Source organism: Pezoporus wallicus, unplaced genomic scaffold (genome assembly GCF_028554395.1).
Source record: "Pezoporus wallicus isolate ANWC-B61680 ecotype Strahan unplaced genomic scaffold, APGP_CSIRO_Pwel_v1 contig_4722, whole genome shotgun sequence".
Taxonomy (NCBI): Eukaryota; Metazoa; Chordata; class Aves; order Psittaciformes; family Psittacidae; genus Pezoporus; species Pezoporus wallicus.
The window spans coordinates 3,789,555-3,810,182 of NW_026641840.1; the positions used below are offsets into that span (position 1 = coordinate 3,789,555).

The 20,628-nt window shown below is 41.2% G+C and overlaps 1 protein-coding gene across 5 annotated transcripts in view; it reads right to left on the bottom strand.

Annotated features, from left to right (window-relative positions):
- The window catches only part of SRGAP1 (SLIT-ROBO Rho GTPase activating protein 1), a 139,026-nt gene that overhangs the window by 50,431 nt on the left and 67,967 nt on the right, over positions 1 to 20,628 (bottom strand). For all 5 annotated transcript variants that reach the window (XR_008974411.1, XR_008974412.1, XM_057425554.1 and 2 more), the window contains exons 2-4: positions 18,535 to 18,730; positions 15,917 to 16,079; positions 6,872 to 6,934 (exon numbers count right to left, since the gene is read on the bottom strand). Coding sequence is in view for 3 of the 5 variants with exons in the window: in XM_057425554.1 (XP_057281537.1) it covers positions 6,872 to 6,934; positions 15,917 to 16,079; positions 18,535 to 18,730 (422 nt within the window). In the remaining 2 variants the exon portion in view is untranslated. The remainder of the gene's footprint in view (positions 1 to 6,871; positions 6,935 to 15,916; positions 16,080 to 18,534; positions 18,731 to 20,628) is intronic.

The following is a 20,628-nucleotide window of genomic DNA, read 5'->3' on the forward strand; positions in this document are numbered from 1 at the left end:
AAATGATGAGAAAAGGAAGTTAAAACCAAGGGTTTACTCTCTTTCCTCTCTTCTGGCCACTTTATGCAACTTTTTAAGCCCTTCTTTACAGAAAGCTACAGGTGTTTGCTTTTATTTTTGTCTTTTGTTCTGTGTCGGATCCAGAGACTTTTTAGTTGGTGGCACAAGGTTAACCCATGTGTCTTACCACCTCGTCAAGTCATCTTCTTTTGTGACATCTCAATTTTGCTGCCTGCAGAAGGAATACTAATAATATCTCAAGGGTTTCCGAATAGCACACCTCAAAGCAACCGATTAAAGTGGTGAAATAAGGATTTGTTCTGCTTCACAAAAGCAGTAAAGCACTGAAGTTTTTTAAACACATTTTCTGAGTGCCATGTTGCTTATTGAACTGGGCATAAATGTCCTTCTGCAGTGGCTGTGACATTTCAGCTTGCCTCCTTGTTGAGAGAAGGCGTACAACCGTATCACTACCAGCTCCCACCAAGAGGCTCAGATGTCTCCATGCTGACTCTGCTAACCTCACATCACTGAGGAGTATTCCTTCCTCGCACTGCCTGCTTATAGCACAAAACCAATCAGTCTCACTCTACACTGACTGAAAGTCAGTGTGAGAACTACATGGAGCTCATAGTCTCTATGGTGAACCCAGATATCTACTTGAAATCTATGTTCTCATAACAAACTCTGCACAAGATAACTAGAATTGAAAAAGCAGCTCTCCGTTTGGCAGCATTCAGAGCTGGATAACAGTCAGGGTTTGTCCTACCAGAGCCACACAAGCTTAAAAATCAATACAGACTATGTACAGAGCAGTGATCAGCCTATGCCTTTGACTCCTGTTCAGTCTGTTATGCTGATAGCACTGCTTATCTCATGCTCTAGTGACATCATTATTTTGCAAGCCTCTGGGGAAAGCTGACAGTTCCAGCCTTTTTCATTTGTCAATGTTTTTTAAGAGCTGATGTTGCAGCAGCTAAAGTTAACTTGAGCAAGCATTAGACAAACATGTAAGGAAAATAAATGGGAACAAGCTTGGGAGCTGGCTTCCAAGTATTTCAGTGCATGCCTCCTCAACAAATTAGCTTAGAATTTGCATGCAAAGTTGCATAGATGACTCTTTTCCTTAATATTATACCATCTTTTCTCTCTGGAGCTTTTAAAAGACTGTTAAGATAGTGTAAAGGATGGTAACAGGCTTTCATAATTCTTGTAGTCTTACTGTATGAAGAGTTCTGAGATCCACAGATCTCTGATCTGTGAATATGTAAGATGTCCATACACTCCAGCAACAAACAATCTGATTAAATAAGCAATACCACTTCTCAAATGTCCAAACTGTTGAACTGATAGACTATCCTGTGATAGTATCCATCACTGAACTGACTTAAATTAGTCCCTAAAGTGCTTATTGATCAGCCATCAAGTATACACTGAAAAGAGAGAGCAAGGTCGTAATTTTGCAGATGCTGAACTGTCACCGTGACACATGCTGCACTTCTCTGTAGCAGTGAACAAGTGTACTAGTACCCTTAGGAAATTAAATGGTGAGTTTATCTCCTATTAATTTCGCAGGTTTATTCTGCAGATCCAGTGATGTACACCAGAGATTTTTGTCAGATAACTAAGTCAGACTACAAGCAGATGAAAAAAATTATGCTACCCAAACTATGTACTCTCCCACTTGCAGGTGACAGACTGTTCACTTAGTGATATAAACGTCTTGTTTTGCGTGCCAGATTTTCAGCATCATTCATAAGAGCTCAGCAAGTAGGCTTAGGGCAGAGGATAGCACTTAGCACAGGGAAGGGCACACATCAGAGTAAACCCTTAGGTAATTATTTAATTTAAACCCACTAAAACCCATTAAATTGTTATCTGGGCAAATCCATCAACAAGACAGTAATTGTTGCTGTACTTCTGTGGGCTACAAGAGAGGAATGGTCCCATAGCAAGGCGCTGGCTTTCCTTTTCTACATACATACTTCTTTTCTAGAAACCCTCTTACCCCAGCATAACAAAGACTGAATGCTACAAACCTGAAATATACTGGAATTACCATGTGCTTTATTTTTATAACAAAACTGCATAATTAAGACCTTTTTCATAGTGTTTCTCAGGAAATTGGCATTTACCAGAACAGCGGTTCATCCCTGTTGCAATTACCATGTTTGAATCGCTTCAGAATTGTCTCTGTTGTGAATTCTTATCAAAAGGTGGAGTTGCAAAGGATTCATTAAATCAGGCTAGCCAACACTTTCCCCCAAGAAATAAGTAAAACCTTATGCCAATTTTACTACATCAGTGGCCTCTAGCAGTTAAGCAAGACCAGTAATAGCTGTTTCAGCATCCTTCCAAACCAACCTCTGATGTATTTCTAGGAACTGTCACTGATATATTACTACCAGTACAGAATTACTCATTTCACCTTCTGAGATCTCTGGTGTGCTACAGTAAGTTGAACTTAACTTTTCTACATAGAATCCAGATTCTATGTTATTTCAGCAAAGAAAGAAAATCTGGCAGCAACTACCTTGAGAAATTAAATAGCCAAGATTTTTACAGAGTAAGATAAAGCAATGGAAAATGCAAGCAGCACAGCAGCGCTGTCTTATTTAATATTAAATTGTTTGCTTTGGAATCTCCCTACTTTTCCATTTTTCTGAAAGCCTTACATTTGTGTTGCTTGTGAAAAGTGTGATGCCAGTAGGAGTAATCTGGAAAACCAAGTGGGAGACACGAAGATGGATTTTTACGATGTGCATCACTTTTCTCTCCCATTTGTTCTCATTCTGATTGCCGAAACAGCTCTGTATTTTTAGCAAACTTATTACCTCTTTGATCCCTCCCTGACTCCTTTAGAGGTCATTTATGAATATGCCCTGACTCCTAAATAAAGCCTGTGGAGATCTCCCTCCATTGCAAGAAAAATGTCCGCCTACCTTCTGTTTCCTGCCATTCCAAATAACTCAGACGTTATTGCCATATGCCAGTACTTGATCCGATAATACACGATATTTTAGCTTTCCAGCGAAATGGAAGAAGAGTTTGACTGGGGGGCTCTCACTGTTGCAAAGAGGATCTATTATAAAATCAATAATCTGTTGCCTCCTTATGTCAACATGAAAGAGGATCTCTAAATCTCTAAGTTCACAAAAACTACCAATGCAAACCTGCTACAGCTTTCAGTTTGACCAACTCTTATTCCTGTAACTGCCAGGAAATAAACCGTGCTTTGTCACCCCACACAACTAACTGGGCTCCTCTTTCCCCAACCCCATTCACTCAAAAGATACACCTCACTCTAGTTTCAACAGCTTATATTCTTATGTAAAACACGGGACTAATTGCTAGTATACACTGGCTGATAGGGTAGGAGGGAGATGAGCAGGGAGCTGGGATGCTGCAGACCTGAAAACACCAACTGGCTAGCACAGACAGGGAGAAGCCATGCACAATTCAAAGTACTCACCACTCATAATCTGTGGAACTTGCAATATACAGAATGAAGCTCAGCTATTTAATTAGTATTGATAATCAGTAGCAATTCTTTTAAACATGCCATTTTTTTCCGGATCATTCTAGATGAACTGGTTTCAAGACACCTGGCTCTTGAGAAGCCTGAAAGTAGGTGTGGTGAAGCCTCAGGACTGGCTGGCATGCTAGAGATGGGCGGCAGAACTTCTCATCATTTGGATGTGAAACAAGCATTTAGTTCAGCCCTTGATCCCACAGAAATCCAGGCATGTATTATCTTAATACATGTGCCTAAGGGACCCACTCTTTACCTGAGTTCAAGGAATAACAAGTAAAATATGCAATTTCTTTGCATTGACTATAGACCTGTGTCTCCAAACAAGAACTTCTTACTACCTTAGCTGTTAGTGATTTTAATTTCAGTCTCTCATTCTCTTCAGCGCACTTTTATGCACAACTTGTTGCTTGGTTTTTAATTTTGGAAGGTGACCTTACTTTGCAGACCTTTCTTGTGCGATAAGGAATGACAATAATAAGTAAACAGACTTATTGAACCCTTCTTCATACACATTAAAGGCCAATACTTTCCCCTCATTCAAAGGCTTTAGAGGTATTTAAAGTCCAGCAAGGCTTCACATTTTAACAGTTATGCCTCACGAAGGTACCATTCCTTAAAAAAGCCACAACAGAACTAAGTAGGAGGGAGAGACCTTGATATTTGTATACTATTCACAGATCTGAAATCAATTTCCTTTCTTTTGGACACAAAGATTTATCTTACAATAGTAAAATTTGTATTTTTTTTGTATCCCTCCCCCCCCCAGTAAATCATGGGGCACACAGGAAGATGACTTCTCCTTTTCTGTAAGTGACTGAGAAACATAGCCCCCAGAGATCAAAATTGTAAATACTTGCTTGGTAAGGCCATTATGATCTTATTCCATAAACAACAAATGCCACACAGAATTAAAAACCTGTGCATGAGATTTCCATCTGTCTAGATATTGTTCCACCTTTATGTACACAAGCAGATGTAATACATAGATCTTCTGCTGATCATTCTAAGTATGCAAGCAGTGGAACAGATGCTACTCTGCACCATACATCACTTTACTACGCATGGGTTGTATCTGGCTAAATGTGGGCATCTGCAGCTGACTAGCTGTAATCAATGACCTTTGCAATCAATGGAAAGCTGGACAATGGAGTGAATGGTGTAGATCATTTTATTGGAAGATGATGCTTGCATGTGATCAGACAAAGGCGTTTGATCTCCCCATATTAGATTTCTCAAATCTATGCAAAGACTTGTGGTCAATGGCTTAATGTCCGGCTGGAGACCAGTAATGAGTGGTGTCCTCAGGGATCGGTGTTGGGACCGGTCTTGTTCAACATCTTTGTCGCTGACATGGACAGTGGGATTGAGTGCGCCCTCAGCAAGTTTGCCGATGACACCAAGCTGTGTGGTTCGGTTGATACCCTGGAGGGAAGGAATGCCATCCAGAGGGACCTTGACACACTTGTGAGGTGGGCTGATGGCAACCTAATGAAGTTTAACCATGCCAAGTGCAAGGTCCTACACCTGGGTCAGAGCAATCCCAGGCACAGCTACAGGTTGGGCAGAGAAGAGATTCACAGCAGCCCTGTGGAGAAGGACTTGGGGGTGTTGGTTGATGAGAAACTGAACATGAGCCGGCTTCAGTGTGCACTTGCAGCCCAGAAAGCAACCGTATCCTGGGCTGCATCAAAAGGAGCGTGACCAGCAGGTCGAAGGAGGTGATCCTGCCCCTCTGCTCTTGGGAGACCTCACTTGAAGTATTGTGTGCAGTTCTATAATTCTGTGATTTCCAGTGACTAAAACTGGAACCCAGATGACAAGCTAAGATATTTACACCTACACTTCAGATGTTTGAGACTTAGGGGAAGTAAATTCCATCTCAAGAAACCACCCTGCAGTCGTAACCTAATTCAAACTGTGCACATGCTCTGTATCTTATTAATTTCAAAAAACTTCCTATTTTACAGAAATCTTAAATTCTGAGAAAGGAATTAGCATTCACAGGAAGCTGTAACACGGAAGTTAATATCTGAATTAATCTGTAGCCATCAGTGGGAACATATAGCACTAGTGTGAAGAAGAGTGAAAATAGCGAAGCACAGTCCTGCAGATTTTCACTGGTGATTCAGCGAAGTATTTCAGCACATGCTTCACTGTTTTCCTATCCTGGGAGCACAGGCACTAATCCTGCGCCTCACCAGGCACTGGAGTTATGCCACTGTTTAATTGAAACAAGACTATCTTCAGGGCTTACTCACCACTGAAACCCCACTTGAGCAATGGCTCCTACAGTCCCTGATCTCCTGCAGCTGTGTGAATTGTCTCCAGCTATCATTACTTTGCAGAAGCTGATCCCAGCATACTTCATTGACTACAGGCCTGAGCCAACAAGGTTTTGCAGTATTGTACCCTGCAAAATCAGTGGTGATTTCAGAAGGGAAAAAAAAACCCCACTTTTAGGTAGGTTTTAGGAATCTGTGTCCATAACCACAATCCAAAAGAACCCAGGGCATTGAGACAGGTCTGATTTTCTTTGGATCTCCTTTTTGCCACCTAAGTTGCTCTTGAGTTCAAATGTTCTTCAACCCATCCACTGATGGGTGCACAATTTTCCTGGGTCAAAAGAAAAACCCAACAAGATGCAGAAAAGGAGTAATATTTGACTGATCTCTGTGTCAGGAGAGGTGGTCTCTGCCATCTTCCTGAACTAAGATCACAAATTGTTTCTTGATGCAAATATTGTGGCTTCTTTTTATGGTCCCCCAAATCTTGAGGACAGGGAAAGAGGCAGACAAGAGATTTTCCAAAGGGTTATCAGCTGTTTGTCAGAATGCTCATAGTGGGGTTTTTTTTTGCCTCCCTAAATGGTATGAAAAGCCTACACAATCACCTTTCTTTTCATTATATACTCATCCCAGTCAGGAGGAGAGGAGGGCACATAAGTAACAGCACAGCACTGGATTTGCAAGCACCTACGATTTTTACTGAAGTGTAGTCCATGAGTCAAACCAAGCAGATGGCAGCATGGACAAAAACAAGGCAGAAAATGAAGAAGCTTTGCTCTGGTAAACTCTGAGTAGACATGTCTCATTAATAACCAAACTTCTAACAAACTAGCTTAGCATAGTCTGGGGGGAAAAAGGATTGAAGGCATTAGCATAAGTATTCCAAACAAGTGAGTATCTTTCCAAAAGAGATAGTTTAGACTTGTGTAAAAAGACAAAAATATCCATCTCCACTGGGGGGTAACTTCCTAGATGAAAGGCCATTTAAAGCTTAAAAAGAAGCCTGATATGGAACTTGTATAAGATAAGCTAAGTAAGTAACTGTACTTACTGTGTAAAGCTCGTTAAGTACTTTCATTAAGTCTTCATGAAGCTGAAACGCAATCTCTTTGCTCTGTAATTAGAAAAAAATCATTAGAAAGAGGCATGCAAAACCTGCAGTGTACATTTGCTTCTTGATACCCGTAATCATTGCTCATCCTTGACAGTGAATGCAATGTTGCTCACAAAGCCACTGTTCTGACAGATTTACAGAGCACTAAACATACTGATTCAGGGATGCAGGAGTAGACAGGTAACATCTGGACACAAGACTCCTAAAGGCAACCCAGAAGAAATTTGAGAGATTTTCCCATGAAGCGCCAGGAAATTAGGTGCCAAGAGAAAGGGTGAAATTCAGGATTAATGTTATAAGCCTTTTTAATGGAACAGACTGTGCACTGTTTTATAACTGCCACGATATATACAAAACCTAAACCACATAAAACGTGATATTCTAGAGGGACATCCCACCCAATTTTACACCTAGAATAGTCTTTGTTTCTCAGCACATGCAACTATCTAAATATTTATGCTAGAAATAATTGTGGCTCCTCTTTGAAACAGATACCCAACTGCATAATATTCCATAGAGCAGGCTGCTGGAACAGCTTTGTTTAGCTTTTCTGGACTGTGTCTTCACTTTCATTCTGACCCAGGGAAAAAAAAAGAAATTCTTAGCGATAGTTATTAACAAAAGCAAGTATGTCAAAATAAAAGTATTTAATCTGAGCCTAATTCAGATACATTCCTTTGTTTGTTGTCCCTAGTAGCTCAATTAGATGAAAATCATGGCAACTGTGCAAGAACTGAAAGCATTTGTACCGCTGCCTTTGGAAAACAGCTATAGAATAGAGCTATGGGACTTGGCAAACAGCCTGGCTACATTTCTTCTGCAATGCTCAGCATTGTAACATCCATGCTGGAAATGTCAGCATTATTTTCTGTGAATAAATTGATAATTAGCTCAGCTTCTAAAGCCTCCAACTTCATCACAGATAACGGCTGTAGCTATGAGAAGTACTTTGTATTTGTATAGGAGCCACCGGAAAATCCTCAGGGACAACTCATCTCCAAAGCTGCTAACACATACTTGGCCATCGCTAAAACACCTGCAGGAATAATGGTTTCTGAATGAGAGTTTCCAGTGCAACGCCCACAAATGAGGAGGAACCACTCCACACATCCCACCCGCTGTGTCTTCCAGGAGGCTGGAACAGACACATACAGTAGCTGGAACACAGCGTTTTCAATTATTTCTCCTATTCTCACTGTCGTGCTCTGAACTCTGGGCAGGATTTTAAGGAACTTGCCATATCAGTTATCAGTATTCACTCCAATCCTTATATGCAAGATGATTTTTAATCAACAAGAACCTAGAAATATAAATTAAAACACACTTTAGTGAACTTCTTGTATTCCCAAGGGCATTAGCTGTAGTAGCTAAGGCACAGTGAGACAGAGGCTTTGAAGCCAAGTTACACAGAACTTGTGTGTGTGTGAAACTTTCCTTAGTGCTTATACCTTTCAAAGTCTTGTATTTTTCAGGAGGTATGCTCTACTACTGAAGTACCTAGAACATAAGACTTACTACTTATTTCTTTGCAACTGTCAGATAATTTTCCTTTAATACTAAGGACAAAAATTTGTATGCATAACAGTGCCCAGCTTGTGAAGAACTGGGAAAGGACTGCAGATTTGCAAGCTGCTGTGGGGAAACACACTAAAAGCTTTAGCAAAAATTCTGAATTGCTCTTCATTGCTTTACATTGGCACCCTTCCTTTAAAAGTCAGCAGCACAGCTCTGAAACGGCTTACACATCTCCTCCAGGCTCCAAGTGGAGGCCACCTGTTTTCTCTTGGATAGCTGCTTCTATAGCGCTGAATATGAGTGGTCTGATTTTTAAATCCCTTTAGCAGAAAAAAAGGACAAATAAGATGGTTGACATCAAGACTAGAAGATGAAACATCTCAAAGCTCATGATAACCCAAGCCCTAAATACAGCAACAACAATTCCAAGGCAGCATGCCTTAACCTGGCAGTGCAAAAGTTTGTTTGGGAAGGTGAGACAGAAAACCCCAAGCCAATTTTCTCTTTACTCTTAGCAGATTTTGTCATAAGCAAAGCACACATTGAAGGATCAACACCCCTTTTTGGTTGCACCTGACTGCAAATAGACAGCAGAGTTGAGCATTCAGGGAATGATCGCTGTTTACTAGGACCCATTTCTTCTCTTTGCTGCTGTAGAGTTTTGGCCAGCACTGAAGCACAAGCGATCTAGCCCTCAGGATTTACTGGCCACCATGCACACGTTACCTCTTTCAGGCAACACATTGATCAGTGGTAAATTTGAAAGTGAATAGAAGAGATCACAGGAAAGAGGGATATATTTTTAGAAAAGGCTTTAAAATGGGAAGTGAAAAGAGAGGGAGGGAGGTAATCAGCAAAAGGAGTAAAAATTAGGAAGAGACAGCCTAGCAATGCCACAGGATCACAGATGAGTCATCCTTCCACCCAGTTCATCTTGGGACTCCAACCTGCGGAGGGTGCCTCTAGTGATGGATAACATGTCAGTTACTGCTTCTTTCTAATGACAGGTTTTGTAGGAACTGATAAATAAAAATCAGGAAATTTGGTTACCTTAGCAGTATAAAAAGGATTTATTTTCAAGAGCCAACACGTTTTACATTAGCATTTAAGATCAAGAAATACTGACTTGAGTGGCAAGCAATAGGGCTTTTAGTGTGCAATATATAGTGTGTTAGAGCACCAGATAAAAGGTGCATTTATTTTCAGTGGTTAATGGTTCTCCTATTTCTCTTTTATGCTACCTATCCTTTGCAGCAGCTCAGCATGTCTGAACTGTGTGCCCCTCTAGGAGCCTTTCCCCAGGGTAGTCAAACAACAGAACATAAGATGCAGCACAAATTTTCCTGGAGCTGAGTTGATAGCTCTTATCAGGCCATTAAGACCTGACAAATGATCACTGAGGTGCGTCTTTATTCATTATGTCCTAGAGAAATGTATTAGCATATATTAACCAAAACAAAGAACATTACAAAAATGTTAGAGCATATGAAAACGCCTTCTGAAAATGCTCATCTGGTGCAAAGCATTAAGAGACAACAGTGGTTTTTTTCCACCTGATAGGATAGATCACACCCATGCACCAGTAAGTGTACCTAAGCCACCCCTCTCAGCGTGTGTACAACTTAGAATCATAGAATAGTTAGGGTTGGAAAGGACCTGAAGATCTTCTAGTTCCAACCCCCCTGCCATGGGCAGGGACACCTCACACTAAACCATGGCACCCAAGGCTCTGTCCAACCTGGCCTTGAACACCACCAGGGATGGAGCAGTCACAACTTCCTTGGGCAACCCATTCCAGTGCCTCACCACCCTTACAGGAAAGAACTTCTTCCTTATATCCAATCTAAACTTCCCCTGTTTAAGTTTTAACCCGTTACCCCCTGTCCTATCACTACAGTCCCTAATGAAGAGTCCCTCCCCAGCATCCCTATAGGCCCCCTTCAGATACTGGAAGGCTGCTATGAGGTCTCCACGCAGCCTTCTCTTCTCCAGGCTGAACAGTCCCAACTTCCTCAGCCTGTCTTCATACAGGAGGTGCTCCAGTCCCCTGAGCATCCTCGTGGCCTCCTCTGGACTTGTTCCAACAGTTCCATGTCCTTTTTATGCTGAGGACACCAGAACTGCACACAATACTCCAGGTGAGGTCTCACGAGAGCAGAGTAGAGGGGCAGGATCACCTCCTTCGACCTGCTGGTCACGCTCCTTTTGATGCAGCCCAGGATACGGTTGCCTTCTGGGCTGCAAGCGCACACTGAAGCCATCTCATGTTCATTTTCCCATCAACCAACACCCCCAAGTCCTTCTCTGCAGGGCTGCTCTGAATCTCTTCTCTGCCCGACCTGTAGCTGTGCCTGGGATTGCTCTGACCCAGGTCCAACTTCCAACACATCAGTGCTCCTACTGATGTCATCAAGATTTATATTTATGGATTAATGTCTGAGAAGCTGGAAGAATTATTCCACATTACTACCCTTTCACTGAAGTCTGTAAGAATTTTCCATCTCAGTCTGAGCACAATTGGGCAGCCAAACTTTACTCTCTTCTTTTTTTCTAAACTGAAATTTTAGAGTCAGTTCAGTTCTTCCTGGAACTCTTTCGTGTCTGTATTTAGCACACAAAATACTACTCTCAGTTACATCATCCAGGGAAAATATTCTGTGACTAGTGCTTTTAAATGAATCTGCTGCTGGTCCCTGGGGGAAGTGATGCGCAAACCCCTCTTTAAGGAGCTTTGATGAGCTGAAGTGACACTGACATAACCAACCCACAGGAAAATGACAGTCTATAGCAACACATAGTTTTGCTATCCTTCTAAACCTGTAAATGCTTAAGGAAATCATGCAAAAAAAATCTCAATATATGCCACAATCTTTATAACATCAGATGGATTTGGCAGGTAGTCATATTCCTCGTTAATAGCCAGATTATGGGACTAAAATAGTTATTGTGCTTGGCTTCTCCAGCATCTTTTACTGTAAACACTGGACGATATGTTCATCTTGGCTCGTTACGGTTTCTGTCCAAAGAAAATACATGTTTATAAATTATAAATATACAAATCTGCTTGAGGATTTTGTGGGTGTGTTTATACAGTTGATTATTAATGCTGGGGTAACCAGAATCACTGCATGAAATGTTCTGCATAATATTTTTCTCTTCTGCTTGACATTTTTCCTTATTACTTTATTCTTTAATTGTCCCCATGGGGCCATCTCCCCCATCTGCCTGAAGAAACATGCAAGTATGCAAGGACTGAACTCTGCTACTTTATGTTTGTAATTTTATGAGCAGCATGAAGGCCAGGCAGGAACAGTAATCTGTACTGCTTTTATATGCCAGCCACTAAAAAGAAGAGCTTAAGTGCCTATCTGGAAATATGACATAATAGAATCAGATCAATGCCACAAAATCTCTGAACTAGATCCTATCTCTGTCCTGCAGTTAGTACATTTAAACAGATGCTGGTTCCTGACCCCTGGAAAAAAAGAGTGACAAAGAGCTCCTGAGACAACAAAAATCATGAATGTACATGTTAAATGGGACAACCTAGACAGGAAAGCCATGTACAATCAGGTACCTGAATACAATATATCCCGGCCCATCAGAACATGTAAGGTAGAACCAACAGGGATCATATCACCAAAGCAGTCCAAATGTTGAGACAGATGTATCGATGTACACAAAAGGAAGAACCAGAATAAAGAGCAGAGAGAGACAAGGGCAAGGTAGAAAGAGCAAGGAGCACAGACACCCCTCATCACTGCATCTCATATAGACCAACACTGGGTACTACATACACCTTTTACAGAAAGACTAAAGAAAGGGGTTGCTACATACTCATGACTTTGTGCTGTATCCCACATAGGAGACATCAGCAGGAGAGGGAACAAAACAATACTGGTAAGCATGGCCATGAAATTAGGAAATCTAATTGATCTATTCATTACTACAACTCAAGGTGGGGCCAATCTTAGGACAGCATGCAAAACACTATCCTTCTAGAAAATATTTATCTCACTTCATGGAAAAGTTTCATTTGCACACCTAATTGCCCACCAGTGAGGTGGAAGAAGTCAGTAAGGGTTACCACCGAGAAGACAAATGGGAAGCCTCATCCTCTCAGGAGGAGAGAAGGGGAGAAGAAAAAGGCAGCAGAAAGAGCCAAAAAGCTCAGAGTAACTTTGCTATTGTCTCCTCATCTTGCTCGTGAGCAATGGGGCAATCTACTCCAAGACATTCCCTTTCTCCAGACATGGAAGCCGAGCTAAAGGACCTCTAAGGATGCAGAAGCTGCTGCTGCAAAACTGAGAGAGAACTAAAACAAGATGATAATAGTGATGCATACCACTATTAGGTGTAACTGTAAGATATAGAATTAAATGATCTAATTACTGAATATAGAGAAGTTTGATCAGCTGGTAATTACTTGGAATGACATTAAATGCTGCTATGTGCAATGCTGTGAGAGCCAATGGTGTATTTCCTGCCCTTGACCATGGACTGCAGTAAGATATTAAACATGGACTTGTTAAGTCTTTATTTTGAATTCTTCATGTTACTACTGTTCTTATTATTTACATTTATTACTTAGAGAGAGTACATGTTTCACAGAACAGTATGATCAGGCATAAGTGTAGAAGTACCTGAAGGATACAGCATGTCTCTAGTCTGAAATCTGGGAACAATGAACAAATCCCATTCGCTTTCTTAGGGATGACAACACCTGAGACTGATTATGGTTTTCTCCGACAGAATTTTATTCTAAATCCAGTCTTTTTCAAAAGTAGCCTACAGAAAGTAACAGAAATTGTTTAAATGTTTTATTTGATGCTTACAGATCTCCAGCAAATTCCATGCTATTTTCTTTAGGGAGAATATGATTTTGATGGGGGAGAGCATTGGATGCCACCTTTCTCATTCTAAGTGCACCTTCTCTTTGTTCCTGTGACCTCTCTCCCACAAGAGGGGCTGTAGTACAGGATATGTGCTTTGCACCTAATCTCTTCCTGTTGCCTGGTTGATCTCCATTAAGGAGTTCTGAGGCAGTCTGTGACATATCTTAAGTTAGACTGTTCACATCTGACAGAAACTATCACAGAATCACAGAATGGTTTGGATTGGAAGAGACCTTTAAAGACTACTATGGTTGAAGCTGCCCATGTGGACTAAACATAGACAGCTTATGCTCTTCATCAGTAAGGCAAGATGATTTGCTAATAGCTTCACCTTCTGCACAGGTCTTAGTTTTCTCTCTGTCCAATGTTGTTGACCTCATTTCATAACTCCCTTCCCTTTCCCAGAAGAGAAACTGGAGCTTCATCATTCAAGGTATAATCAGTTGTGCAGCTAGGAACTAACAACATATAAATCACCAGTACTTTGCCACAAACACCACAGCAAGAACCGTGCACATAGGCAGTTACTGGAAATACCAGCTTTCTCCAAGAAATATTGACTCCTGGCAGACTGTCCTAAAAATGTGTGCTCAGAACTGATACTGGTGAACAACCACTGCCACGTTCAGGCCACATGCCCATGAACCTCACTTAAGCATGGTGAGGAGCCACATGTCTTCCTGCCACCCTGCCCCTCACGCTACCAGCCTGGCTCAGATCCCTTCACGCAGCCTTTGGAGAGCTCGCTCTACCCATGCTCCACCTCAGCTAACGGCTGATTGATGTGACACTTTCATGCTGAGAGTCAGCCGGCAAACCCTGATGAAAGGTAGGATAGCGCTGCTGAGGATCTGGGCTCCACTAATGTGAGCTCCAGATTATTGCCCAGCAGGACTCCCTCAATTTCCCTTCTCTTAATTCCCCTGTAGAAGAGCCAATTTAGGAATAAAAAAGCATGAGCAGCTGTTTGTGCTTCTTCAAGAAGCTTTGCTAGAAAGGGAAAATTTGAGATGTTGCGCATTCCTGGGCACAACATGGAAGAGAGAGACAAGCCTGTCAGGAAGATGGGACAATATGCTTCCTGTTAATGCACTGAAAATGTCCAAGTATTCTCCTCCTTCCAAGAGATAAGCTGAAGCAATCTCCATTAATAAGTTATGAGTGAATAAAGGAGGACACACACTTTTCCACAGAAAACTTTATCTAGATTTTTTCATACAGTCCACCTGGAGAGAAGGGAAGGAAAAGCAAGATTTCCAGTGCTAAAGAACTGAACTACGCTGAAAGCAAACAGGCTAGTCTAATAACATACACCTAGTGAAGAAGAGATTTTGTGATGTGAAATAAACAACTGAAAAACTATTTCAGATTCAATACCAAAAGATTTCTACTGGTCCCCACAAGTCTGAGGTATCTCCACATAGTACTGCAGCAGGATCAAATTGCTTTTCCCATTGTCTTTTTAACTTCAGTAATAATTGTCCATATGGGTATGTTTAGTGTTTTGTGAACTAGTTTTATGCATCAGACATATTATATGAACAGACCATTACTAAGAAATTACAAATTTCAACTCTATTACTGTTACTGGTTTTAATGTACACTAATAAATCTGATACCCGTCTTTACTTCTTTTCCTCTAAGTACAATCTATATGGCCCCTAAATGATTCTTCTTCCCACCCCATTACTGTCTATATAGGACTGTGGTCAGGTATATGTGAAATCAGTTCCCTGTCTTGAAAACATTATTTGGGCACCACTGCCATCATTTAGTCACACGCCTCCTTTAACCTTTATTGGTTTTGAACTCTTTTCAGTGTGACCCTTGCCCACTGTGACCAACGGATAAGCATTTACAATCTATTTTTATTTCAGAACACTGTAACAACAGTGACTACAAACACATTGCACAGATCACAAACTAAGACTGCCCAGAGTGCATGCTTAGCACAAGAGGGATTTACACACTGTATGGGTTATGAAAACAAATAATGGGCACAGAAGAAGGACAAACATGTAGAGAGACAATGCTTACATGATCTAACAGAAATAGTTATGCTATCAAAAGTGTACGTTTGCGTTTAATATTGAGAAGGGACAGAAACACTTTTAGGAGCATTGCAGCATACACTACCATCTTTATGCTATGGCATTACAAGGCACACCCTTACTTTGGCTTGAATGTTTCTTGCATAACAGAGTCACAACGAAACACTGTTTTTACAAATAATTCATTAATACCGCATTACTATTTTGGGAGTCCTGAGTGAAAACTGTTTCCTTTCTGCATGGGTGGACAAGTGTGCTTTTGAGAGAACAGGCTTTTTTCCCTGCCTTTTGGATATTTGCAATTCAGCTCTTAAGGTCACCAGCATATACAGCAGTTTCCCAGGCATTTCAGCACTAAGAATTTGCTCTGTGAGAACAGTCATGAAGAATTTATACATGTGCTAAAACACATTTTATGCTACGTGTGCTGATTCTTCTCCTCAAATGCTACCTATTAGGACACTTCTGCCTCCCTCACGCATCTTGCAAGCCCATCTGGAGAACTGCAGGAGAGGCATTACCTTCTTGAACATTCTGGTGGAGTCTTCGCTTATCTGCATGAACCGCATGATCACATTGTTCAGGTAGATATCGCTCAGTGTTGCATGGTCTTTGCTTTCTCTTCTCACTTGGTTCAGGAGTAAGTACCAGCAATTCACCGGTGACAAGAGGTTCTGATCTTTCCTAAGGAGAAGATACACACATGTATTATGTATAGAAATATAAAAGCTACATTATTAACACAAACATCTCTCTGACATTTACAGCCCTAACTCGTTCTGTAAAAATGGTTGCTTCTGAACAGTCGGTCAATCCATGCTTGGAATAACTCAGGTTAGGCAAGCTTCAGATCACTTTTAAGACACATTTTACAAATCCCACAAGGCATGGACCCAAAAATACAGAAAAAGTGTAAGAATTCTGAACACTGCAAACCACCTGAGAGCACAAAAACCCCCAAACTCTCCCAATGGCTGACAGATGGAGTACTTGTTTATTCAAAAATCAATAAAGATCACTGTTGAAAGAGTAACAGTAATTAATTTTTGACATCAGAAATAAGCAAGCACTGCAAGGTGTAACTGTTTCACTGCAATGGATTTGTATAACTACTTAAACATACTTTATGTCACAAGCATACATATTCTGTGATCCGCATTCATAAATACAGTCCTACTGCCAATCCCAGATGGTTCAGTTACAAGACAAACAGCAGGACCAGGCTTTTTCCACAGCAGTCCAGTTCGGAATTTCCTTGTCAGGCTTTTTGTATTGTAGGCCCACTCCAAGCTTGTAATATTGCAAAAAGCAACATCACAGATGACTTCTTATTTCTTTTATACAAAGCAAAATAAAAATACAAGTAGTTCAACAAGGGTTTCACAGCCAACAATAACTGATTCATAAAATTTGCCTTATGATTTTATTGAAATTTTAATTTCAAGTTTGCCTTGGACCTAAGTGCTTGAGAAACTTGCTGCTCTTGGGTTTCTTTTTCTTCTTTTTTTCCCCCTCTTGTGCAGGGATATTCCTGTGTCAAAAGGATCAAGCACGTATGATAAGAACAGGCAGAGGTGGTGATGAATGGAGGGAGAAACTCCTTCAACTCTTGGTAAATTGTCTTAATAATTAACTCTTCCCACTGTTAGAAACATGCCCTTTAATTCCTCATCAAACATCAGTGCTTTGCTTTGCTATGAATCAGAAGTAAGTTAAGGAAACTTCCCCATTTTATTGGCGACGGACATCTTAAGTGTTACAGCAAGGAGCTTCTGGGTTTTATCAGCCACGTCAGCCAACATGAGCATCCCTGAAGGGGCATGCCGATATTACTAGGTCCTCACTGCTTCTGCATGTCCTGTCAGACCTACCTGCCTGTTCTAGGAGGAATGGTGGGAACAGCACAGGTCCACCAGTTAACAGTTACACAGTTAGTGACTTTTGCTGCAACCTCTTCTCAAAGCAGAGAAATGCAGAGCAAAGCCAAAGGCAGGACTCCAGCAATAACCCCTGTGCACATCTGCCAGTCTGGATTTAACATGCTTAAGAACGAGGAAAGATGTTTGTATGCACAAGGCAAAAAGATTTTTCCACAGGCTGAATAAAAGCCAGGGTTCTCTTGAAGTGGTGACATAAGCACACACTGGTTATTTCACAGGCTCACCGAGTCACTTAACTGAATGTGAAGAAATATATACTACTGCTCTTTTGAACTGTGCAAGCTGTATTTGGCTTAACTTTTCCATTGCCAGATGTGTTTGGAAAAGACCGTTGTCCTGAAACAAAAGCTCTATCTGTGTATCTCCAGCACAGCACTGACTGGACAGTGGAAAAAGTAATTTATTTTTTGGTTTTGCAAATACAGAATATTGTTCTATACCCCTAAGCATAACAGGGCCAAGTGAATGCATTTATTAATCAGCTCAAGCCTGGAAAATAACCAGATGAGACTATGCCAGCAAGTAATGCATTTGAAACACTTTAGAAAGCATGCTGTACACAGGTTTTGCCAGATACTACTTGACCAATTTTGGTTCACACACAAGTTACTATGCCATGAAAGCGATACATTAAATTGTAAGCAAGGCATAACATTCACATCATTGTCATTTCTTGGCATAAGAAGGGTCAAGAGGAAGCTCAAGTCCACATGTAACAACAAATCAAAGTAGATTTCTCTCTGAATGCCTTTTTGACAAAACTCTTGTCCTTTTTCTTTCTAATGGTGATTAACCTTTATTTAGACCCTTACAACGCCACTGTGAGATCAGCACACAGATTTCAAGTCCTCTTGGGGCTCTGTGTCTCTTTCAGGTACTCATCTATATTTCGAGCAGTTTAAATTCTATATGGTAGGTTAGGGGTAATATTTGTGCAGCTTCCCTTTGAAGAAACTGAACCCACTTGTCGAAAGCTTACGTGAATAATTGCAGGGGGCCACACCAACAAAACAGGATTTAGGCACCCATCTACCTTCAGCTGCAATGAGAACTGCGACGCTGCTAAGCAGGGGGGGGTATTTTAAATATGCCTTTGAATCTGGGCTCAGCCTAGCAGTTCTCAAAACCAGCAGAAGCAGAGTGGTGTAGCACTCCAGTAATGGCTAACATGGGGGGGGAAGGGAAGGAATCTCTCTCACTTGTACTGCTGATGATCCTTTGTACTCCTTGTTTTTGCCATGAACCTCTCTGCCAATTTTTCCAGGTTTCGGGAATACTCCATCTCTATTTCCGACTTCTTGCGGAAGAAATCCTGCAGATCCTGAAGAAGTTGCACTCGTATTTCAGTCTGTTGCTCCAGGCATTTCTGCTGCTCGATGAGTTGAGCTCGGATCTCTAATGAAGAAAACACATATCCACCCAGGTCAGTGAAGGCCTATGAGAATTAAGTGTTACCAACCCAAATTACCAACACTCCAGCACACTTCAGCATCAAAGCTGCACCAGCTGGACCTGGATTCAGACCCTGTGGTGGGACACAGCAGTGGCAGCTCTCACTTCCACCACCACTTACTTAGGCTGCAGCATCCTCCCACCTCCTGCCTGTCTCACAAACAGCTATGGCAAGGGAGAAGGACTCTGCTGGGCTCATGTGAGCAGAACACCTGCTTTCTCCTTCCTCTTCCATCCTCTTCCTGACCTCTGGCATTAGCACAGATCTGACTTGGAGTGACCTCCTTGCAGGAGATGGCATACAACCATTTCAGCAGCAGCTCCTTCTGCTGCCCTGAAAAATGGCAGGATAAACAAGAAGCTTTCCAGCTGGCCCAAGCTGGTTGGTATCATCATGTACACTACGGAAACAACCTTGTGATAAACTCTGAAAACATCATCTACCATATCTGTGCACAGATGAGCTTCTGTATTTGCCCCATCTCTGGCAGGGATGGAACTGGTGCACTATAAATGGATTCATCAATATTTTACAGTGAATACAGAGGGAAAAGTTTGCGTATACTTAGAAATAGCTATCTGAAGATTTGCACAAGGTTCCAGACACTGTGGTACACTCATTAATGTAAATCAAAATCAATTTAGAAGAGATTATATGCTCACAGTTATCATCTAGAGTAACAGGGAAAAGCCTCCAGATTTCTTACCCCCATTTGCTCTGCGCACAATTGCTATGTGGTAGTTTTTTCTTTTTTTTCCCTTTTTTTTTAGCACTTTCATTTCTTGAGTGCTAAGCAGTTCATCACATTACGGGAACACCGAGTCTAAAAACATCCCTCTGGTTCTTTCAAAAGACTGCTTCATTAAGAGTTTTGTCAGCTGCCCAGGCTCAGCGTAATCCAGCCTTGTGGAGTAAACACAGGAGTAAACATTTTGGGACCATAATAAACGTATGTACTTTTAAACAGTTTAATGCTGTAACAGGGACTTACTGATAACAAAACAACATGCCAGAAGTGATGTCCATGTGAATGCGGAATTGTTGTGAACTTTCAGTCAATTCCTAATGATGTAACCATGCTGCAGGCAAGATGATGTTGGAAATCTTAGATGCCTCACTGGCTTGAAAAAGAAGAGCATTCTAAAAACCTCTGCTAACACCACAGCGAACTGCAAACCAGTTACTAGAAATAACACTACAAAAATACATCTGATGCAATGGGGAACTAGTGCATCCTTACTGATCTTTAAGCAGGTATGAAGGCAGAAATCCATGCTGCTGGGATTCAAATGCGTATACTGAAATAAGGTAGTGTGAGCACAAAATATGTTAAGCCAATATATTTACTGGAGGAGGGAGACACTGCGGTATTTTCTTCCAGATCTCCTTTAAGCTACCAGCTACTGTATTAATCATTAATGAGACCATCCATTTTCATAGTCAGGGAGGTGAACCGAAAAAATCATGGTTTGGTTTTCATTTAATTTCAAATCAGTTTGTTGGAAAAGGACCATGCCTCCAGCAAGGATAAGCCACTGCAACACAACACTGTATCAATGACATTCATGTACATAGAGGAGAAAATCACACTGGAGTTGGAAGGTTATTAACAGAACCAAAATCCCAAGACTGCTTTTTCTGTGTGTCTGCTATTTTTAATACTGCGATCACGGAAAAAATCCTGCATATAGGAAACAAGTTATCCAGACTCACTGACCAGAAGCAATTCTGCTCGTAAGCTGGAGTTTTGACTAAATGCAAATCTATGTAGTTTGGCCATCTCCTTTTCCCACTACAGACTTTCTACCAGTTACTTTAAAAGCAGAGCTCTGTACAGAGC